General features: G+C 45.4%; 1 protein-coding gene across 2 annotated transcripts in view; it reads right to left on the reverse strand.

Moving 5' to 3' along the window:
* LOC115096433 (deleted in malignant brain tumors 1 protein-like) overlaps positions 1 to 22039 on the reverse strand; it is a 102024-nt gene extending 79985 nt beyond the window's left edge. For both annotated transcript variants that reach the window (XM_029611037.1, XM_029611030.1), the window contains exons 1-6: positions 21927 to 22039; positions 16848 to 17162; positions 15435 to 15734; positions 10013 to 10321; positions 4119 to 4427; positions 3591 to 3902 (exon numbers count right to left, since the gene is read on the reverse strand). In XM_029611037.1, coding sequence (XP_029466897.1) covers positions 3591 to 3902; positions 4119 to 4427; positions 10013 to 10321; positions 15435 to 15734; positions 16848 to 17162; positions 21927 to 22038 — 1657 coding nt within the window. In that variant the 5' untranslated portion in view covers position 22039. The remainder of the gene's footprint in view (positions 1 to 3590; positions 3903 to 4118; positions 4428 to 10012; positions 10322 to 15434; positions 15735 to 16847; positions 17163 to 21926) is intronic.
* Positions 22040 to 24689: the final 2650 nt, after the last annotated feature.

Here is a 24689-nt window from a genome sequence, read left to right on the forward strand (position 1 = left end):
TGGCGGTTCACTTAGTATCAGCGCACTCCAAGGCATTAACCTTCAGGAATCATAACTGCTCTCTTGCCTTTGGATCCAAGGGGTATAAACTCACCAAATAGTGCCCCTCTTTAAAACTTACTTCCGGAGATTTCCACTCAAGATCAATCAGCTCTTGAATTTGCTCCAGGAGGGTAAATAAACAGGATGCTTTGTGCAAAGTGACCAATATGGGATCTTTCTTTTGTAATCCCCAAGCATCACTCCTATCTACTCTGAATGTTTTCAGGGTCTGAGTCAACAGATCTGGCAACTCATCCTTATGAAAAAAAAAGGAGTAGAGTCCGATGTGGTTCCAAATCAGGTGGAATTTCTCCCTCATCCAGAGGTATGAAATCCGAGTCCCCACCGAAATCACCTGATGGGTCATGATCCGCTTCCTCCTCAACATCTCTAGGGGCAGCATCTCTTTTGGCGCTTGCCCAAAGTGGATGGCAAGAGGGATGCCCGAGAAAGTGACCCCTTAAGAATTGTAGGATTACCTATTGTTTTGTCTATTAAATAGGTGGGAGGATCATTCTAAAAAGAATAAACACTTACTCTCACATATGCCATATGCAGGGAAGATTACCATTGCATACTTCTGGAAGACCCTACCCCAGATTCCTTTCTGGCAAAATACTATTTCAAAAGTGGATGTATTAGAACGTATTACGTTTGCGTTAAAAGAGAAAACTTTATTGTATGATGGGGTGTGGGGAAAATATTGAAAATGGTGTTGTTCTACTTTAAATGATAATCTACTTATATTATCCAAAGTTGGAATATGCTGTATCTACTGGAGATGACCTCCATATGGTCTGGTAATGTGTTCACTTTTTGTAGTATGGCTGATATAACATTTGTTGCTTGTTTTTGCTTTCTATGCATTGTCTTGTTAATAAATAAAAAGTTTCAAAAAGAAAGTGACCCCTTCTTATTGGGCTGCTTCGCTTCTGCTGGATGTCCGTTCAGAAAGCCTGCAAGCCCTGGAAAAATTCCACCCAGGAGAAGGAGGATGGTTCCAAACCGGGGCCAATAAGCCCAAACATGGCACTCTCCGATCTCTGCCCTGGGGATGTCTTTCCCACTGGGAATAAGGGGGGGGGAGGGGAACTGTCCGCCATATCGCCTCCTGTGCCTCTTCCCTTCAAGTCCACTATAGGCCAAGGGGATGTCCCAATGTCAGCAAAATGCATAGTAGGCAAATTGCCTTGAGCAGTGCTGAGACAGGTGAAGAGAGAGCGATGGCTGGATTGCCCTTATATGTCAAGCTGCACAAATAGCAAGACACTTAAACTTCTTTGTCTCCAGTGCTATTAGTCTTCTTTCCACGTGGTCTTAAGCGGCCTCCTGTGCGCACACCAATGGCATCCAGGTGTACCTATGCAATTACGTGCTCAAACATAGGCTGCGGAATTACGTGCAAAAGTGCCCACACACACGCGCACCTGTGGAAAGAGACTGCCGTGCTGAGCACCCACGCCGGAGCGTGCAGGGGAAAAACACCCGACGTAGCCTACTATGTGGCTGACTGAACCGAGAATGTGATGCGGGACCTAGCGAAAGCTGCTCAACCTGCCAACCCGCATCACCTCCACTCTCCACTATCTCCCCCAAGAAGTGAAGGAAAAAGGTAGGAAACATCGAGGAAGAGAACGACTCAATAAGGAAAACAGAAGGGGAGTGCCTAACACTTCCCTCCTAACTCTTTTTTACCTGAGCTCAGTCCTTTCCTGGCTAAGAACACGATCGGGACACTGGCTATGGGGGCAGAGGGAACAGGTCTTCATCGCCAAGTACTCCCTCGTCCTGTATAAGTCTACGCCTGGCCAGACTTCAAGTTTTAAACTGCTCAACTGAGGTAGGGACCAATCAGGTATCACCTCAAGAGTTCAAATTTTGTGTCTAATTCTTCTCCTTATCGTCTGATATTTTTTCTTTTTTTTTAACTACAAGCAACCCCCACAAGGGAGATATATGTCCACCATCTGCTGGAGGCAAAGAATACTGGCAAGCTGATGTCAGGGTGGGGCTATATGTCAGTGACATCAGCAAATCAGTTTAACTCCATCGCCATCTGCTGGTAGGAATGCATAACCCACTGGAATGGATTGACCTGCCTGAGTGCAGAGGAACTCATTTTTGGAATTGCTTATCAAGTAACCATTTGCAAGTGTGGCAGATCTGTAAAATGGACACTCGGCCCAAGCTGTCATCCCTACCTGTTCTTGCAAACTCCGTTTCCTTTTTTTTTTTTTTTTACAACTTTACTGCTCTAAAAGCAGCCTCACTGAAAAGTTTCTCTTCCTGTTTCCAAAGAGAGATGTCCAGCTCCATTCAGCAAACTAATTAAAACAGGAGAGGAAAGTGAGGAACACAAATTTAGGGAGCCCACACGTGACAGGGAGGGATCCGGACCACCGGATGTGCATCTCACGGTTACCTGGGGAGCGGGCGTACAAAAGGGTCGCCAACCCCCAGCCCCCCTGCCTCAACCAAACAGGATAGGGGATCCCTCACAAGCAACCCTGACCCCTAGGAGGAAAGCTCAAATTAGAATCCAAAGAAAAAACTGCAATAAAAAAGAAAAAATACTGGATCAAAACTGCAGGTTTAAGCATCAGTCACCCACTGCTGGAGACAGAGAAACACTGAGGAACTGCAGGTGGCACCAGGGTATATGAAGCAGTATCAGTTTTACTTTCTCTGTCTCCGTCTGCTGGCACAGATGAATGAACCCAGGAGTCTGGACTGATCCAGCATGAACAGGGAACCTGTGGTTAAAGCAGGACAGAGGACAATTTCTTTAAATACAAAAAAAATAATAATAACCCAGGCTTGTCCTGTATAAAATGAGGCACCTGGGGCATTTAGCACTACACACAAAGGCTGTTCCTGTACAAAAAAAGGATTTCCAAGGCCCAATCAAGAAGATCCAAGTCCTCCACCTACACATAAATTATTTTACAAGAACCACCAGTGACTAAATAATACAGATGTCAGTCTTCAAAGGGTTTGTCTGAATTATGTGGACAAAACCCAAGATTTGAATAATTTCCCTCCCCCCCCCCCCCCCAATTCTCAAATAAATTTTATCCAGAGAACTCGTTATCTGCACAAACTCCACATAGCTAAAAAGAGGCACCACTGGGGCATTCCCGGGATGCATTTTCACTTTACCTGAGCAGCGCTGATACTCAACACTGCCCAAACAAAAACTTAGCTGGATCAGTCTGGTTGGAAAAATACCTGCCCTAAAATTATGCAGAAAACTGTATCCAGGTATAATCAGCGGATAAGGTTTGGCACAATGTTATCCAGGCATGTTCTGCAGATATCTGGTTAACGTTACCCGGACCAAGTCTTTCCACTCCCCGGCTTGCTCAATATGGATCTCACAGTTTTTGTTTTGATAACTGTTTCTTCGGCATTTGGTGTTGTGTACCATGCGCCTTGAGCACATCATAGAAAGGTGTGCAACAAATAAAATATGATCTTATGTATATGATGATCGCCCCCTACGTTGTGAGAGTTCTGGGTGGGATCCTAAGGAAGAGGGGTAGGCTTACCTTTACATGTCACAGATATGTCCGCAGAGTGTTGGCAGCTCCCAGTACTGAAAGATTTCTTGCACTGCCACAGGGATGTAAATGGCTTGTCACACTGCATAATCCTCAGCCAGATCTTACCCGTCCCTGATCCATAGAAAGTGTTCTTGCGAGTTGTGCTTTCCCCTTCACAGTTCAGCTCTTGGCACACAACCTCACCAAGGTTGGTGGGCTCATGTGAGGTACACACAGTTCCCCAGGTTCCCTGATACCTAACTTCCAGTCGGCCAGCACACCGACTGTCCCCGCCAACCAGCCTGACCCTCAGGCTATCTGCCAAGAGACAAAAGAGGATTTACGTTAAATAGAGACTAACATCACAGTGCAGCTTTTCAACGCCAGGTCCCTAGCACTGGAACTGTGCATCCCTGAGCATAATGACTTTAACCCAGGTATGCTATTGCAATGTATCCCTCCATATAACCAATTTCTAACTCCGGGAGTACAGTGAGGGATGCCATACTTGCCTGTGTAAGGATGATGTCTCACCTTGGCACACTACCTGTACCTGCCCATCACTGCAGGCCTGCGTGTGTCTGTTGAATCCGCACTGCCAGAGAAACTGCTCCTGTCCACCGCAGTCCACATCACTGATCGCCATCTGCTGGGAGCTGAAGGGCAGATGGCCTTTATCAGGCTGAAACGCAGCCTTCCCACACCCCAGCTCCCGGCACACCACATCGGCGTCGGCGAGATTCCAGCCTCGGGCACACACCGTTCCCCAGCTTCCCACCTCCATCACCTCCAACGTCCCCAAGCAACGGTCTGTTCCATTCACCAGTCTCACACTGATGTTACCTGCAGGAGACGGTAAGAGGAGTACAGATCATTGCCCACTCACTGGTGCTTCCAGCTCGTAGATACAGAGAAGGCAAGCTTCAAAACATTTACCTGTGTAAATGGATAGCTATGCAGCTAAAAGGGCTTTTTGAAAACTGCCCAACTTGTACGCAGATAAAAGTAGATGCATCGTTCCACGGCACGCCTACTTTTACCTGCACCTTTGCAGAGGCATTCCCGAGGTGTTAGGTTAGGGAGCCAACAGGGTGCGTAGTTTTGTATTTGATCAGTTTTTTTTCAGGTCTCTTTTCATTTTTTTCACTCTTTTCAGTGTATCCACTCTGCCACAGACATTTTGTATCATCTGAAAACGTGTATTTTCCCCTCGAATACTTCTGCAATGTTAATAAAAATATGAAAATATAAAATGGTCTTAGCACCAAGCTTTAGGGTACCCCACTGGTCACTTTACCTTCTCCAGAGTGATCTGCACCCTGCTGCTCAACTACCGGTAGTTCCTTACCTAGTTTACAACTTTCTGGCCTACACCCCATCCTGCCCTGTTTGTCTTCTATGTGCAATTGTGTCAAAAGTCTTACTGAAGTCCAGAAAGGCTTTTGAAAACTGATAAACAAGCTGGATAAGCATGGGCCAGGGCACAAGAAAGGAATATTTATTTATTTTATTTATTTATTTGTGTTTTTCTATACCAGCATTCACGGAAGTTTGTATCATGTCGGTTTACATAAAACAAGGGGTGAGCAATACATTATAACGTGCATAACTAAAACATAAGAGTATACATTACAAAATATAACAAGTGCATAGAAGAATAAGTTACAATAAAACAGGGGTTATTCTAACTGGGAGTAGAGTAAGAGGAAAGATAAAAGATTAACAAGAAGTAAAACGTTGTAGTGATTGGTTGGTAGTGTATGGTTCAGTTTAATAGAAGATGCTCAGTCTTGCTGCATTTGATGGAAGAGAATCAACAACGCCCACTGATGTTTCCAGCATGGGTCACTGCAGGAGAAGAGGGCACAGCTCTCTCCCTTACACTTCCAGCTTGGGTTTTACTGCGCAAGAGAGCAATGCCCCATTCACTAGCACTTTCACCACAGAAGAAGAGACACAGTACCACTTACTACGGCTTCTAGCAATGGTCACACCACTTATTGATGCTGAGGCACTGCTCCAGTCTTCCAAATCCCTACAGAAGAAGAGATATAGCCTCGCTCACCAACGCTTCCACCAGCGCCCTTCTCCCCATTGTTTCCAGGACAGACATGAGAGGGAACACTGCCCCATTTTTTTTTTTTATAGGGGCAGGGTGGCATGCCCTTTTGGTTGGGGGAAGGTCATCAAATTAAACAAGCCCTGCCCTCAGCTCCCACTGCCAGTATCTTACTTTAAGTTTACAGTTAATGTCATTCTTTCTGCCATGCATTATTTGCATAAATCATAGAGTATAATTATTCATTCCCAGACCAATCAATAAAAAACCTGATGTAAGAAAACCAGACATAGTGGTAAAGGAGAAAATAACAAAAAAAATAGCATAACTAACAGAAGTGTCAGTGCTAAGCGACTATTTTGTATTTTATTTATTTGCATTTATATGGCGCTGCTATGGAGAGAGAGAAGATCATGAAGTACCAAGAGATATAATCAAAACCCAAGAAAATGTGGCCTAAAGATACAGAGACGGTCCTAATATGTAAAATCGAACACCGGTATATAAAAATAAATAAATAAAATAAAAATAATTGTTTGGGTATCACTTGCATAATGAAAAAGAATTTCCAACTCACCTAGATGTGTTACCTGTAAATAACCTTAACAAGCTTCAGAAAGAAGCTGTTTAGCCCAATGCAAGTAGTATTAAGAAGACCAGTAGCAGTAAATCTGAGACACTGAGATCATATATAACATATCCTGGCTTAAGTGTGAGGTTCATTCTTATCATTATATGGGGAAGGCAAATCAAATACAAATCCTGTACCTCCAGTTCTGTAAATATCCATATAACCCCACCCACCTCACACACACAACTTCAACAATGAGGGCAAAGCAGGATATTTCCCTGTACAGCTCCCCATACAAAATAAAACCCTCACATTCTGATGTCATCTAAGTAACACTAACACAAACTCCCTCCACTACCAGGCACATTGTAAAATAATACAAAATCCTGCAGGGAAAAAAGAAAGAAAGAACACTCAGGACATATGTAGCAAAGCTGCCATACCACAGCAACTCTAATTCACAGGATTCCACAGGATTCCAACAGCAACAAGCTTACCTATTGGGCCGATACAATAAAATTTGCGGGAGAGTGGGCGCACGCCCAATCTCCTGTGTGCGCGATTCAGTAAATTATTTTATTTAAATTAGGGTCCGCGGCAAAAAGAGGCGCTAGGGACACTAGCGCGTCCCAAGCGCCTCTTTTTGGACAGGAGCGGCGGCTGTCAGCGGGTTTGACAGCCGACGCTCAATTTTGCCGGCGTCGGTTTTCGAGCCCGCTGACAACCACGGGTTCGGAAAACGGACGCCGGCAAAATTGAGCGTCCGGTTTTCAACCCACGAGCCGCAGGCCCATTTAAAAATTATTTTTTTTAATTTTTTACTTTTTTTTTTAACTTTTGGGGCCTCCGACTTAATATCGCCATGATATTAAGTTGGAGGGTGCACAGAAAAGCAGTTTTTACTGTTTTCTGTGCACTTCCCCGGCGCCAGCAGAAATTAACGCCTACCTTTGGGCAGGCGCTAATTTCTTAAAGTAAAATGTGTGGCTTGGCTGCACATTTTACTTACTGTATCGTGCGGGAATACCTAATAGGGCCATCAACATGCATTTGCAAGTTGCGGGCGCTATTAGGTTCGGGGGGGTTGGATGCGCGTTTTCGACGTGCTATTACCCCTTACTCTGTAAGAGCTCAGTATAGAGTATATCAAAGCCAGAATAACAACTTATGAAGGATGGATCAAGTGTCCCAATCATAACAGATCATAAACTAAGGCAACTGGTGCCATAACTGTAACTTGCAGAAAGAACCGTGAAACAGTCCCATAAGACGAGATTAACAACAGGTACCAGAATGAGTAGAGTAGATTGAGCAGGAAAAGACCCTAGAAACCCAGCAATCAATGAGGTGGGCGTCTGGACTGATCCTTGGTACTACAGGAACGAAAATTAGCAGTTAAAGAATAATTTTCTTTTCCCTGTACGTACCAGGATCAGTCCAGACGGTGGGATGTACCAAAGCTTCCCTAAACCGGGTGGGCCCTTGAAAGCCCTGCTCGAATGACCTGGTCGCCAAAATGTCCGGAGGTTGACGACGGTAGGTGCAGTCGATAATGTCATGCAAAGGTGTGAAGAAAGGAACTTGCCCTTGAAAGGGAGAGATCCCAGGCTGGATTTGGAAGAGGAATTCGCCGACCAGTTGCGAAGCCATAGTAGGCACCTCGCCAACACCACCAAGACCATAGATCTCGCCAGGACGCAGAACGCAGAATAGATCATACAAAGCGTCCGCTCCGTATGCTATGGCGGACTCTAGGTGGTCTGCCTGGCGCGCTTCCTCGGATGGCAAGTCTTACGAGGTGAGTAACTGTTGGACCCAGTGGAGTCCCGCCCTCTACGCTAGGGAGCTACAGATGGCAGCGCGAATCCCCAAAGCCGAGACCTCAAAGACTCTCTTGAGGTAGACTTCCAGCTTTCTATCCTGGAGGTCCCGCAGAGCTGTGCCACCAGTAACCGGTATAGTTGTCCTCTTGGTAACTGCCGACACCGCCGAGTCCACCTTTGGGACATTGAGCAACTCCAGGAAGTCCTCCGGGGGGGGGGGGGGGGGGGGGGGGAATAAAGCTTCTCCATGGCTCTTCCGACCTTAAGAGAGGTCTCGGGAGTATCCCATTCCCTGGCCAATAACTGAAGAAAGGTGAGATGGGTGGGAAAGGCCCGGAACAGAGGGTGCAAGCCGGCTAGGACAGGGTCACCCTTCTTGGCGAATGAAGCGATGATTGGAACAGAGGGTCCTGGCGGGTCGGGTGGGGGATCAAGGTCCAACTCCTGAAGTATCTGAGGGATGAGATCCTTGAGCTCTTCTCTCCTAAAGATGCGGAGGACCCGTGGGTCATCTCCATCTAGCTGTGCCTCCGAGAGAGGATCATCCGGATGAGACGGGGGATTCCCCCCCCCCCGATCCGGGAAAGAGCCCGCACCTCCCAGCGAGGGAGGTGCAAAGTGGACCCTGGGAGCCCCATGGAAGGTCCCTGGCACCCCCCCCCCCCCCGCTGTGTTCTGGGTCCCATGCGGGACATCCGCTAACCTGGGGGTCTTGGCGGGAGGTGGTTCCGGAATGGGCGTCCTGAGGCCTCCAGGTGCTGCAGGTAGGCATTGTGCATGAGCACAATAAACTCCAGGGAAAAAAGTGGGGGACCCGGGGGGGGGGGGCAATCGAGGAGTCATCCAGGGGTCCCTGGGCACCTAAGGGAGTAACCGGCGTCAGGATCGGTGGAGGACTTTCGCAGGGATCCTCTTCTTCCTCCCCTGATGGCTGCAGAACACGATCTGGAGGATTCAAAATGGCCGCCGTTCCCGCTGAAAGCGGCAAAGGGGCCGGCCCACGCTGCCCGAGTCGCACTGAGGCGCGGGAGGAAAAGCTGTCCAGCGGCCCAGAGGTGCCCTCCCCGCCAGGGAGGTACCTAGAACAAATGCCCTCTCTTGATAGCCTCGACCCTGGCTCGCCACAGGCCAAGCAGTGGGACGACCACGGCATGCTCACAGGCGGCGGGGGGGGGGGGGGGGGGGGGGGAGCCACGGAGGGGCCGACAGAGGAGAGAATCGCTGCGGGGAGCGGGAAAGCACACCTGCGCTCCCCCGAGTGCCCTTGGATCGGCAGCAGAGGAATATCAGCTCTCTGCTGCAGCGGCCCCGGGGAATGAGCGTCTCGGGGCCGCGGGGCAGTTTGTGGTGAAAAAGTGGGGAGATGCTTGCACCACCAGCTTCCACCACCCCAAACACAGCTCCTAAGCTGAAAGGAAAATAATTCACAAATAAATTCAAGAAGTCCACTTACCCAAAAGAAGAGGGAGGGAGGGAGGGAGTAGGAGGGGAGAAATGACTGGAGCAGACCAGCCTGCAAGCCACACAAACTTTCCTTGATCCAACCTTAAAAGAAACACTTAGAGAGAGAAACAATTGAAGGAACTATCCTTCATGCAGGGAAAGCTCCAGGTTCCCCTACTCCTATCTGCTGGAGTCAGAGAGATACTGAGCTCTTGCAGAGGGTGCACTGGTTAATATGACAGCACCCTCCGAAGCCTTGTCTGACTCCATCTGCTGGACGGGGGACATAACCACCATCTGGACTGATCCTGGTACGCACAGGGAAGCAGCTTTTTCAAAATTTATCCCATTCGTTCATTGCATGCCCATTATGCAATTTTATAGACACTTAGTGTATTCTCAGAAGAGAAAAAGCAAAAATAATTGAATGCTTTGGCAGTGAGGAACATTTTGAAAGGCTGAGTGCACACTGGGTGTTTTGGATCACCACAGATAATCTGAAAGACCATTGGTAACCACATGCCTTGCTTACCTGAACACTCAATTCTGGCTACAAGGTTGTCTGCACAGATCTTGTCTTTCATTGGTACAGTTGGGCATTGCCACAGACTGCTCTCATTCCCCACACAGTGTGGCTGGAAGTCCCATATGTTGTCATTGGCATTCACTGCCACCTGGCCAGTGGATACAGCCTCCCCACATCCCAGCTGCCTGCAGGCCACAAGTGCATCCTTCAGCGTCCAGTACTCCCTGCAGATAGAGCTGAACTTGCTGCCTTCCTTTATGAGAATCGTACCCGTGCAGGCCCGGGGGCTGTCCTTCAGCCGCAGTTCCTTGTGCTCTGCAGAGGAGGTGAGTGAGCGAAACAAAAACAAGTGAGTGTGGGCCTGTTCTGGTGGGGCCATAGCCATACACTGCCACAGAAAACCTCCAAGATATTTCATGAACTAAAGCCATTGTGCACTAACTGATGCAGCCTGCATGACTCTGTTCTGCCTCTCCCGGCTTACATTGGTCTCAGCTATCTGGTTACGTGGCACTTTCTCACTTGGTTATTGCAGAATGGCAGTGGAACAGACAGCATGGAGTCAGTCCAGAAAGAGATCTACCATAATGATAGTGCAGTGGTAAAACCTGGGATAGGCAGAGCACAGTAGAGAAGAAAGGAGAGGTAAAGTTTTGGACCAGTACAGGGTAATCTTCAGCAGTGATGGAGTGGAGCCTGGGACAGGCACAGAGGATCTTCAAGGGGTGGTGGAGAGAAGGATAGATTCTGTCAGAGAATGAGGGTCAAAAGCTGAGATGGGCACAGAAAATCCTCAGAGGTAGTAAGAGAGGGTAAAGCCTAGGACAGGCACAGAGGATACTTAGCAGTGGAGGATTCAGGGACACAGTCTGTGAAAGAGGATCCTCAGTGATGGGGAAGTAGAGGGTAAAGCATGGGATGGGCACAGAAGATCCTAGGTGGTGGGAGAGTGAACGGTGAAGCAAGAGATCGAGTAGGATCTGCATTGCTGAACTGAAAATTGAGAATAAGATGGAATGTTCATTATTATTGTAAGGTCCATATTTAAAAAGGCCGGTGAGCAGGTCAGTTATCCAAATCAAGTTATCCGCTAAATAGCCAAGTAAAGTTACCCAGATAACTTTAGGACTACTGTTTGTGCAGCCCGATCTAGTCAGACACATGACACTGTCCGGTTAAGTGTTACTCTGCCCTCACCATACTTTCGGCCCTGCCCCCTGTTGGTCAGGGTAACTTTGCAGACAAAAGGGGGATATATTTAAAGGTCCAGATTTATGTGGGTAAAAGAATTTTTTCCCACATAAATTTTTTGAATATGATCCTCCATCTTTCTAAGATCAGAATGTGTGCTTCATAGACTGGGCAAGCTGACATTTTTAGATGCTAACCATTCCACCCATGTCTCAGGCAAATATTTTCAAACAATGCCACCACTGCTGGTCTTAAAATTGTGTTGCTTTTAGTGCCATCATTCAGTAGAACATAAGAAATACAATGCTGGATCAATGGATTTAGGTTTTTGTTGCCTTTAAGCACTGTTGATGCTATTGTGTCCTCTGCCTCCTTGCACATGGTTAAGAGGGGAAGGCCTTGGATTAGGGAACAGAGCAGCATTTTTTTTTCTTGCTCTGCTGTCTATGTCAACCTCATCCCCTCCCTTCCTGTTCTCTGCATGTTGCCTGGGAGGGGAGGGAAGGAGAGAGGAGGGGCTGAAGCAGGAAACAGAAGGCTGTTCTCTACTGAATAAGATTCAGCAGAGAGGAAAGGAGGAAGGAAGGCCAAACGATTGCCAGCATAGTTAAAAAGTGAGGTGAAAGAGGCTATTTTAGCCAAAAGATCTTCATTCAAAAATTGGAAGAAGGATCCAACAGAAGGAAATAGGATAATGCATAAACGTTGGCAAGTTAAATGTAAGACATTGATAAGACAGGATAAGAGAGAATTTGAAAAGAAGTTGGCTGTAGAGGAAAAAACTCACAGTAAAAACTTTTTAAAATATATCCGAAGCAGAAAGCCTGTGAGGGAGTCAGTTGGACCGTTAGATGATCGAGGGGTTAAAGGGGCACTTAGAGAAGATAAGGCCATCGCGGAAAGATTAAATGATTTCTTTGCTTCGGTGTTTACTGAAGAGTATGTTGGGGAGATATCTGTTTCATGGGTAATGATTCAGATGGACTGAACCAAATCACGGTGAACCTAGAAGATGTGGTAGGCCTGATTGATAAACTGAGGAGTAGTAAATCACCTGGACCGGATGGTATACACCCCAGGATTGAGAAGGAAGTAAAAAATGAAATTTCAGACCTATTAGTAAAACTTTGTAACCTATCATTAAAATCATCCATTGTACCTGAAGACTGGAGGATAGCTAATGTAACCCCAATATTTAAAAAGGGCTCCAGGGGTGATCCAGGAAACTATAGACCGGTTAGCATGACTTAAGTGCCAGGAAAAATAGTGGAAAGTGTTCTAAGCATCAAAATCACAGAAGATGTAGAAAGACATGGTTTAATGGAACAAAGTCAGATGGCTTTACCCAAGGCAAGTCTTGCCTCACAAATCTGCTTCACTTTTTTGAAGGAGTTAATAAACATATGGATAAAGGTGAACCGGTAGACATAGTGTACTTGAATTTTCAGAAGGCATTTGATAAAGTTCCTCATGAGAGGCTTCTAGGAAAAGTAAAAAGTCATGGTATAGCTGGCGATGTCCTTTCGTGGATTACAAACTGGCTAAAAGACAGGAAACAGAGAGTAGGATTAAATGGACAATTTTCTCAGTGTATCTGTATTGGGACCCTTAGTTTTCAATATATTTATAAATGATCTGGAAAGGAATACGACGAGTGAGGTAATCAAATTTGCAGATGATACAAAATTGTTCAGAGTAGTTAAATCACAAGCAGATTGTGATAAATTGCAGGAAGACCTTGTGAGACTGGAAAATTGGGCATCGAAATGGCAGATGAAATTTAATGTGGATAAGTGCAAGGTGATGCATATAGGGAAAAATAACCCATGCTATAGTTACACAATGTTAGGTTCCATATTAGGTGCTACCACCCAAGAAAGAAATCTAGGCGTCAAAGTGGATAACACATTGAAATTGTCGGTTCAGTGTGCTGCGGCAGTCAAAAAAAGCAAACAGAATGTTGGGAATTATTAGGAAGGGAATCGTGAATAAAACGGAAAATGTCATAATGCCTCTGTATCGCTCCATGGTGAGACCGCACCTTGAATACTGTGTACAATTCTGATCGCCGCATCTCAAAAAAGATATAATTGCAATGGAGAAGGTACAGAGAAGGGCGACCAAAATGATAAGGGGAATGGAACACCTCCCTTATGAGGAAAGACTAAAGAGGTTAGGACTTTTCAGCTTGGAGAAGAGACAGTTGAGGGGGGATATGATAGAAGTGTTTAAAATCATGAGAGGTCTAGAATGGTTAGATGTGAATCGGTTATTTAGTCTTTCAGATAATAGAATGACTAGGGGGCACTCCACAAAGTTAGCATGTGGCACATTTAAAACTAATCAGAGAAAGTTCTTCTTCACTCAACGCACAATTAAACTCTGGAATTTGTTGCCAGTGGAAGTGGTTGGTGCAGTTAGTATAGCTGTGTTTAAAAAAGGATTGGATAAGTTCTTGGAGGAGACTTTGGGGACTTGCCAGGTTCTTGTGGCCTGGATTGGCCACTGTTGGAAGCAGGATGCAGGGCTTGATGGACCATTGGTCTGACCCAGTATGGCATGTTCTTATGTTAAAAAGTCATGGGATAGGAGGCAATGTCCTTTTGTGGATTGCAAACTGGTTAAAAGACAGGAAACAGAGAATAGGATTAAATGTTATGTTTTCATAGTGGAAAAAGGTAAACAGCGGAGTTCCTCAGGGATGTGTACTAGGATTGGTGCTTTTTAATATATTTATAAATGATTTGGAAAGGGGCACGATGAGTGAGGTACTTGTGGATGACACAAAATTATGCAAAACAGTTAAATCTCAAGCAGACTATAATACATTGCAGGAGGACCTTGTGAGACTGGAAGATTGGGCATCCAAATGGCAGATGAAATTTAATGTGGACAAGTGCAAGGTGATGCATATGGGGAAAAATAATCCTTGCTGTGGTTACACGATCTTAGGTTCCACATTAGGAGTGTGCTGTGGCAGACAAAAAAGCAAACAATGATAAGAATTATTAGGAAGGGAATGGCAAATAAAATGTTGGATGTCATAATGCCTCTGTATTGCTCTATGGTGAGACCGCATCTTGAATACTGTGTGCAGGTCTGGTCGCCGCATCTCAAAAAAGATATAGTTGCACTGGAGAAAGTACAGAGAAGGGCGACCAAAATGATAAAGGGGATGGAACAGGTTCCCTATCAGGAAAGACTAAAGACTAGAGAAGAGAAAGCTGAGGGAGGATATGATAGAGGTCTACAAAATTATGATAAGGACTTGAACAGATAAATGTGAATTGATTACTTTCAGATAATACAAGGACTAGGGGGCACTCCATGAAGTTAGCAAGTACCTCGTTTAAAACAAATCGGAGAAAATTCACAGTCAACGCACAATTAAACTCTGGAATTCATTGCCAGAGGATGTGGTTACGGCAGTTAGTGTAGCTGGGTTTAAAAAAGGTTTGGATAAGTTCCTAGAGCAGAAGTCCATAAACAGCTAGTAATCAATAAGGATTAGTAGCTTGGAATCTATTCATTTAATGTTTGTATACTTGCTAGGTACTTGTGACTTGGTTGGCCACTGTTGGAAACAGGATACTGGGCTTGATGGACCCTTGGTCTGACCCAGTATGGCATATCTTATGTTCAGAGCATCTGGGAAAAAATAAATCAGTCTGCTGCCCCCAGATTTTTGCCTACTGGCAAATCCAGGCCTGTCAGTAAAGTGTGGACAAGTATAGCAGCATGTGGTAGTACAATTATGAGGTAGACCCTTGCCCATTGACTCCCTCCCCCCACTCCCTGAAGGTGGTTTAATTACACATGAAGATTTTTCCCCCAGAGCCATTCTTTCATTGGGGTGGGAATCTAGGAAATATTTTATGAAAATGTAAGCCCCAATTTCAACAGCTGCAGAGAAAATGTCTCTCTGTGTTCTGCATTCCATAGCAGTGGTTTGTCTTTAAATCAGATAAGGGCTGCCTTAAACGATCCAGTAGATTCCGGGTGTCCATGACATCATAAGTGGCATACAAACACACATAGACCAATCAAGTACTAATACATATATATATATTTGATATCATAGGCAACCCTTTTGGTTTCCTAGCTGCTTCTACTACTACTTAACATTTCTATATCACTATACAACATAGGCAGCGCTATACAAGCATGTAAAAAGATAATCCCTTTCAATAGAGCTTACAACATAATAAGACTGGGAGTGCATCAGTGGTCTCCTTACCTGAACAGATGGCCCTGGCACGGGTGCAGCCTGACTGCACTGTCTTGGATAACGTGCACTGCGGGAGCATGGTCTCATTTCCTCTGCAGCGCACAGACCTTACAGGGGCCGTGCCCAGCCCGAAGAAGGGGCTGCCCTGTGCAGCCGTAGCACTGCCGCACTTCAGCTGACCACACACCACTTTTGCACCCTGCAGGTCCCAGCTGCTGTCACACACTGGGCTCCATGTGCCGTCGAGGAACAGCTCAACCCGTCCAGCACAGGCACTCCCACCATCCGCCAATCTGACCTGAATCGGTTCTGTAAGTAAGAAAGAAGTATGATTGCCCTTGTTAGTCCACTTGAAAACATAGAAACAAAGGTTAACAAATAAAAACCCAAAATATACACACATATATATATATATATAAGGGAATACCTTTTTATTGGACTAGAAATGTATTAAAGAAGGGAAGGTTTTATATGGGATTCCTGTGCCAATCAGAGAGGAGGCAGTGCAGGGCCAGTGCAAGCATATTTGGCAGCCTAGGTGAACCTTTGGTCATTTCTCTCTCTCTCCTCCCCCCATCCCCCCATCCCACCTTAATGACTAGCAGCAGTGGCTCCAGCACAGTGTTCCCATCTTTGACAGTAATGGGCTCTGATATAGCATCCTTCTAGCCCTTGCACTGGCAGGATTTTGCTGCCTGTAAAATCTGGGTGCTCTAGGCGACGGCCTAGTTTGCTTAATGGAAGCACTGGGACTGAGGCAGTGGACCAACAGGCTGCATGTTACCTAATCTACAGGCCGATACAGTACAGTGCGCTGTTAGCCGGCATTTGGATGCGCGTTTGACGCGCTAGTTTTACCCCTTATTCAGTAAGAGGTAATAGCGCGTCCAACCCCCCCCCCCCCCCCCGAACCTAATAGCGCCTGCAACATGCAAATGCATGTTGATGGGCCTATTAGTTATTCCCGCGCGATTCAGTAAGTAAAATGTGCAGCCAAGCCACACATTTAACTTTCAGAAATTAGTGCCTACCCACAAAATACAATCAGCAATCCAACCTCTACCCTCGTCCATAGTAACACAAACTAAAAAACAAACAGATCCCCCAACCTCCAAACAGCAGCTGCTACTAACTCAATCCATAACCAGCCAGAAGCAAAGGCACAAGTAAATCATCAAACCTCTGCAAATTCTACTGGCTTATAGACCAATTGCTCCAATCCTACCCTAATTATTGTTACAGTTATGGTTTTTTTCTGGGTGCACAATTCTTCTTGGAAAACACAGTTGTTTCCTTGCTTATGTTTCTTCTTCTACCACTCTTTTAAAAAATTTTTTGTTAGTTCATATTGCTGTCAAAATCTTTGTCAATAGCCCATATATATAATCAAAGCAGACAGAGAAGACTGGAGCCCCTCCTTACCAGTACAGTTCACTCCTGCCTCTTCCCCAGGCTGGCAGGTATGCGTCTCCAGGCCACGCGAGGGGCAGTCCAAGAGCGATGCCTCGCTTCCAGAACAGTTCACACGATCCAGTATGTAGTTCCCCGAGGATTCTCCATAATATGCCATGCTGAAGGCTTTTGCACTAACACCACACGAGAGCTGCTGGCACACCACCCGCGCATCTTTGTCATCCCAGTTGTCGTCGCATACCTGCCACCATTTGTCATTGTGTTGAACCTCCACTCGTCCAGAGCAAAGGTGGTCCCCGTTAACCAGGCGAACTTTTTTGCCACCTGAAAACAAGGAGTGAATGTCAAAAAAGGAGGGGACAAGGTAGGGAGGAAAAGGGGCAATAAATAGATACAGGGATGAGAGAGAGAGGCTGGAAGGGGAACGCAGGAGGAATAACAGCATAAGAAGGAGTGGAAGGCTCATCTGCACACTTTACTCAGCAGCAGCCCCCCTGGAGAGGTCACAGCGAGATAGCCAGGCTTCAAGCTCCACAGCCCCAGCTTCCAGACGCCCCACACCCCTTGCAGCAGAAGAGGACTGGAAGAGTGTGCCTGACAGCACGTGCACCTCAAAGCTCCTTATTATAAATTTACAACAGATTTTATACAGAAGGAATTTAATCCAAAACAAGAGTCAATAAGGTGGGTAACTCGGTAGTTATAAGTAGATTAATTGTAGTGTTTTGAGGGCCATTGACAGACAAATATAAAATAAATCAGTAGATAAATAAATCAAAGCTACTTTGGATTAGCTTTACATCTCTGCTCCCTCCATGCGCCGCCGGCCTGGCTTCTAGCACTAAAAAAAATCAACAAAATTAAGATGCAGATTGTAGTCCAGCAGCAAAATGGATGCTTTCCAGTCTTTTGCACCGAGTGCCACATGTATGATTATCTCCCAGTTGGCGAGAGGTTGTATGTGTGCACTAGGTGCAGAGAGGTCCTAGCGCTCGGAGAACGAGTCTGACCTCTGGAGGCAAGAGTGGCAGATTTGGAGGAGCTAAGAAAGACAGAGAGGTGTATAGAGCAGATCTTCAGGGACATAGTAGAGCAGTCCCACTTGCAATCTGGGAGCCCCTGTGCTGCCCTGGAGAAGAAAGGTCACCTGGAAGGAAATTACCACCTTGGTGAAACAAGAAGCAATCCTGTAGCTAGGACCTGCACTCAAAGTGATGTAGTATCCTTTTGCACCGAGGATATGTCTCCATGAGCACGTGCCCAGGAGGGAAGGGTTAGGACTAGGAGCAGCTCAAGGCAATCTGCTGCCTGAGGCAAGGAATGAGGTGGCGTCCCCTCACCCTGCCCTCCTTCCTTCAGCCACCGCCAGCCTGGCCTCCAGCGGTGTCGGCACCCCTCCTCCATGCGCCGCCGGCCTGGCTTCTAGCAGCATTGGTGTCCCTCCTCCATGCACAGCTGGTCTGGCCTCCGGTTGCAGTGGGGTCCCTCCACACGCTGCCGGCCTGGCCTCCGGCAGTGGCATCCCTTCTCCCTTAAGCCACCACCAGCCTGGCCTCTGGTGGCAGCGGCCGGCGGCAGCGACCCTCCTCTTTTCTGCTGCCGCCAGCCTGGGTCAGCAGCCGTGGCAGGGGCAGGCAGGGTGAGGTGGACGCCACAGTGGCATTCTGAGGGGCATTTTTTGCTGCCTCAAAAGTCTGCTGCCGGAAGCGGCTGCCTCGCCCTGCCTCACTATAGAACCGCCCCTAGTTAGGACGGCCGTTATAGTTAGTGATTCAGTTATTAGGAAGGTTGATAGCTGGGTGGCTGGTGGACATGAAGATCGCTTGGTAACTTGCCTGCCTGGTGTGAAGGTTGCAGACCTCACACATCAGACAGGATTTTAGACAATGCTGGAGAGGAGATGGCTGTCTTGGTACATGTGGGTACCAATGATATAGGAAAGTGCAGGAGGGAGGTTCTGGAAGCCAAATTTAGGATTTTAAGTAGAAAGTTGAAATCCAGAACTTCCAGGGTAGCATTCTCATGTGCAGGTCCCCAGAGGCAGGCAGAGCTCCGGAGTCTCAATGCGTGGATGAGACGATGGTGTAGGGAAGAGGGTTTTAGGTTTGTTAGGAACTTGGCATCATTTTGGGGAAGGGGGGTGGGGCTTTTCTGAATGTATGGGCTCCACCTTCACCAGGGTGGAATCAGGCTGCTGGCACTAATCTTTATAAAGGAGATAGAGCAGCTTTTAAACTAGATGATGAGGGAAAGCTAACAGTCGCTTAGAAGTGCATGGTTCAGAATGATACTAAGAGAACAGGGAAATTAGGACATCCCAATAGAGAGGTTGTAATAAATGCTAAAATGGACCAGGTGACTTTAAGTAAAGAACAGACAAACTAGAAAGATTCCTAAAATGGTTTGGCTGCAATCATATACCCCTTCGCGTTCATTACGTTCTGCCAATCATAGTTTCTTGGACATACCCTCTGTAATACAGGGTTGGTTCAGGATAGGGTGATATCGGTGGTAGGACCGAGATTCTAGAACACCATGCCTGCTCCACCCGTACTCTGGCTGACAGCAAAGAGTTTAAAATAGCTTTAAAAACTTGGCTATTTAAAGCCACTTTTGAAGAGTAAACACATTTGGAATCTGAGGCACAAAGACCAAAAAGTGCAGCTTAGGTTTGTAATAATTATTCTGAGGAGTCAGGTAATATGCTATGTGATGTGATGTCTTATTTCAGGTAGCTGTACCATTTTATGTATTTTAACTGATTATGTATGTTTACTTTGTACGCTACCACAACCTGTCGCGTGTGCATTTTAAAAATTCTTTTAATAAATTACCCCAACTGATAAGTAGGTTGTTAATGCAAACAGAACACATAGTTTGAAATGTCTGTATACAAATGCTAGAAGTAGAAAAAAATAAGATGGGAGAGTTAGAGTCTATAGCTCTGGATGAAGAGGTAGATATAATTGGCATCTGAGAGACCTGGTGAAAGGAAGATAAGGAATGGGATACTGTGATACCAGGGTACAAATTATATTGAAATGATAGGGTGGTTCAAATTGGTTGAGGGGTGACACTATATATTAAGGAGGGTATTGAGTCATGGAAGATAAAAGTTCTGCAGGAAACAAATTGCAAAGTTGAATCTGGATAGAAATTCCAGGTGAAAAGGGGAATAATATAGTAGTGAGGGTGTATTATCGTCCACCCAGTCAGAATGAACAAGCAGACAACAAAATGCTAAAAGAAATTAGGGAAGCTAACAAAATCAGCAGCACAGTAATAATGGGTGATTTCAATTACACCAGTATTGACTGGGTGTTACATCAGGACATGCTAGAGAGGTAAAGTTCCTAGATGAAATAAATTACTGTTTCATGTAGCAGCTGGTACAAGAACCAGCAATTTTAGACCTAGTCCTTAGTGGAACATAGGATTTGGTACAAGAGATAACAGTGATGGAGCCATTTGGCAACAGTAATCACAACATGATCAATTTTGTCTTAATAACTGGAAGGTGGACACTAAAGAAATCTACTGCAACATTATTTAACTTTTAAAAAGGTGACTATAAGAAAATGAAGAAGTTGGTTAGGAAAAACTGAAAAGAGCAACTGCAAAGGGTAGGAGTTTACATCAGGCATGGACGTTGTTTAAAAATACCATCTTGGAAGCCCAGACCAGATGTATTCTACACATTAGAAAAGGTGGACTATTGACGTGGTTAAAAGGTGACTTGAAAGAGACTATAATAGCTAAAAGAACATCTTTCAAAAAATGGAAAAGGGATCCGAATGAAGAAAACAAGGAACAACATAAGCATTGGCAAGTTAGATGCAAAGCATTGATAAGGAAGGCAAAGAGAGAACTTGAAAATAAGCTTGCTGTAGAAGCAAAAACTTATAATAAAATCTTTTGCAGGAACATTCGAAGTAAAAGCCTGTGAGGGAGTCAGTTGGACCATTAGAAGATCAAGGGGTAAAAGGAGCACTTAGGAATGACAAAGCCATAGCAGAGAGACTGAATTAATTCTTTGCTTCGGTCTTCACTGAGGAAGATGTAAGAGAGATACCCATGCCAGAAATGATATTCAAAGGTGATGATTCAGCAGAACTGAAACAAATCTCAGTGTATTTGGAAGATGTAATAGGGCAAATTGACAAACTAAAGAGAAGTAAATCACCTGGACCAAATAGTAGACATTCCAGAGTGCTGAAAGTAATGAAAAAATGAAATTGTGGACCTCCTATTAGTAATTTGTAAACTATCATTAAAATAGTCTAAGGTACCAGAAGACTGGAGGGTCTAAAAAGGAATCAAGGGGTGATCCAGGAAACTACAGACAAATGAGTCTGATGCCGGGCAAAACCACATAAAGTATCATAAAGAACACAATTATTGAAAATATATAGATAGGCATAGTTTAAAGTTTCTAGGTAACACATTTAAAACTAATAAGAGGAAATATTTTTTACTCAATGCATAATTAACTCGGGAATTTGTTGCCAAAAGATGTGGTGAAAGTTGTTTGTGTAGCTGTGTTTCAAAAAAGTTGTGGCAAATTCCTGGAGGAAAAGTCCATAAACCATTATTAAGGTGGACTTGGGGAAATCCACGGCTTATTCCTGGGATAAGCAGCATGGAATCTATCTACCCCTTAGGATCCTGCCAGGTACTCGTGACCTGGCTTGGCCTCTGTTGGAAGCAGGATGCTGGGCTTGATGAACCTTTAGTCTGACCCAGTATAGCATGTTCTTATGTTCTTAACATATAGGGAATGCTGGGGACAGAGAGAGAGAGAGAGACAGGGAGGGGAAAAGCAGGGACAACAGAGAGAGATTCAGAAACTGCTGAGAAGAGAAAAAGGAGCGTGAGGGGGAAAAGCAGGGGCAATAGACAGCGAGGGCAGCCAGGGTCAATAACCAGAGAGCTGATAATAGAAAGCATCAAAGCAAATCAGAATCCAGGTTAGTACTACAAGGAAGAGAATAAGAGGGACTTGGAGGTAGAAATATTATTTCATGAAACATACCTGCCCTTCCTCCCTTTCTCTCACCATCCCTCATATATCATAAAATATTTACTTACATGCCTGAGACAGAAAGAATGAAAAAGACAAGGCAAGCACCAAGTAGTATCTCTCTTTTCTGGAAGGCATAGTTGTGCAGGTGTGCAGACAAGGAGCGCCACAAGTCAACATTTCCAAGGCTTCACGATGCTGTAAAGACTGCAGAATGGCAAAATTGCAACATGATGGAAACTCTTCCTATCGTGATGCTTAGGGTTGAAGTTGGCCAATAGTAATTCACATTGTAGATAATGAAAAGGAAGGAAGAATATTATCGTGTTAGATAGCTTCTGGCAGAAACCACTAACTTACTGGAGACATCTCTGACTTGCTAAACTGTCTCTGAACCAATTATTTCTTAGTCTCTGTCTCTTATTCCTCAGACATTGCTGGAGGTGCAGCTCCCTGTGTGTGTACTTGTATCCACAGCCAGGAATGTTTAAGTGAGAAGTCATCGTATATAATGCCTTTATATAAATGGAGTGTTTGCAGGATATAATACTTTTTATGGAACCAACATGAATATGCCAAAGACATTGTGTATGAGCTTTGAAACCACATAGGTCCCTTTCTTTAGATCTAATGGTGACCTTATAAGCTAAGGGAGTTATAGGAAAAGGTCGCTGTACATAACGACCTCATATCTATAGTGCCTCACAAACTGGGGAACTTATCAGCAGAACGTCTTTTTCGTTGTTGAGGGGGGAAGGGTGTGCCACTCACTGCTTCTGTGGCTGCTGTCGGCTTGGGTTACAGACTCACAGTGTTATGCACCTCGTGCAGGCCATTTGTGCCAGCTACCCAATACCAATAATCATCAAGTGCCTACACAACTGCCAATAGGCCAGCAATGTAATGTAGAAAGTGTCATGCCAAAAACATTTCCTCAATCTGACTGTAATAGATCCCCCTACCTGCTAGCAAAATACCTCATTTTGGTGACACACACATACACACACACACACACACACACACACAGAAGACAGACAGACCTTCACCAAATGCAGAAAATTTGACCACAAATTACAAATGTACAGACAAAAAACTGTAATGGAGCCCCAAAGAAGCCAGACTCTATAGGCGATGCAAAACTGAAGAATTAGAAACAGAAATGTATTTCCCCCTTTACTGAGTCAAGCCCAAGTCTCTGTGAGATGTGGGGTGCATGTGGGGAGGTGGGAGCTGTTATGTAACATTACACCCCCATAAGAATAATGCTGGGGCTCAGCAGCCCCGGTCTAACATCCCCACCATACACAGGAACAATAACAGGGATTCGGTGGCCTAAGATAACGTTTACACCATCCAGACAGCAGCAGGGCCAACACATAACTCCTCTCATCCCACTCCTTGCACTGCTTTGCCTCCTCCTCTTCTTCCCACTCTCTGACCTGCACCAGTATTTTCACTGATCCCCTCTCATGTGTCCCTGCCCCCACCTCTTGCTCTCTCTCTCCTCCTGTTCCCACCCCCTTCCTCTTTCTTTCTTCCCTCCTCCCTCTGCTCCCCTCCCCTCAGCCCCCTTCTCACTCCCCTGCCCCACCCCTTTCTCTTGCTTTCTCCCCCTGCCCAAGCAGACAGAGAGGTATACAGAGGAGACCTTCAGGGACATAGCAGAGTGGTCCCAGATTCAGTCTAGTAAGCCCTTGTGCTGCTTCAGAGGAGCAGGGTCACCTGGCAGGATGCCATCACCTTGGTGTGGTAGGGAGTGAGCCTGTAGCTAGGACCTGCCCTCCAGGTGATGCTTTATCTTCTCTCACAGAGGATGTGTTTCCAGGGATCCATGCCCAGGAGGGCAGGGTTAGGATGGCCTTCGTAGTGGGTGATTCGATCGTTAGAAAAGTAGGTTGCTGAGTGGCTGGTGGGCACTTGGTAACTTGCCTGCCTGGTGTGAAAGTAGTGGACCTCATGCGCCACCTAGATACGATTTTAGAGATTGCCGGGAAGGAGCCAGCTGTAGTGGTACATGTGGGTACAATGACATAGAAAGATGCGGGAGGGAGATTCTAGAGGCTACATTTGGGTTCTTAGATATAAAACTGAAATCCAGAACCTCCAGGGTTGCATTGTCAGCAATGCTTCCCATTCCATGCACAGGACCTCAGAGGCAGGATGAGCTACAGAGTCTCAATGCACGGAAAAGATGATGGTGCAGGGAAGAGGGTTTTAGGTTTTCTAGGAACTGGGGGACATTCTGGGAAAGGGGGGAGCCTATTCCAATGGGATAGGCTCCACCTTAACCAGAATGGAACCAGGCTGCAAAGGAGGTAGAGCAGCTTTTAAATTAGAACATGGAATAAAGCTGACAATTGCTCAGCACTGCTTGGCTCAGAGGAATGTATCTTCAAAGGTTATTGGCAAACCAAGTAAGTTAGAAAGTCTCAATAGAGAGGTGGTTGTAAAAACTAAACAAAAAAAAATCCAGATATATTTAAATACAGATAATGCAGATAAAAATAATTCCAAATTGTATGTATCATCTGATAATAAGCAGGTTGTAGTTACATATAAAACTATTTTAAAATGTCTGTATGCAAATACCAGAAGTATGAAAAATACAACTGGAGAGTTAGAATGTATGGTGTTAAAGGAAGATACAGACATAAGAAAACTTGATAGAATGAAAATAACCAATGGTACTCTGTGATACCAAGTTACAAATCATATCACCATGACAGGGTAGATGGGTAGATAAAATTGTAGGAGGGGGTCGCATTATATGTTAAGGATGGCATAGAGTAAAGCAGGATAAACGTTTTGCAGGAAATAAACTGCAAACTGGA

The sequence above is a fragment of the Rhinatrema bivittatum genome, chromosome 1 (genome assembly GCF_901001135.1).
Source record: "Rhinatrema bivittatum chromosome 1, aRhiBiv1.1, whole genome shotgun sequence".
Taxonomy (NCBI): Eukaryota; Metazoa; Chordata; class Amphibia; order Gymnophiona; family Rhinatrematidae; genus Rhinatrema; species Rhinatrema bivittatum.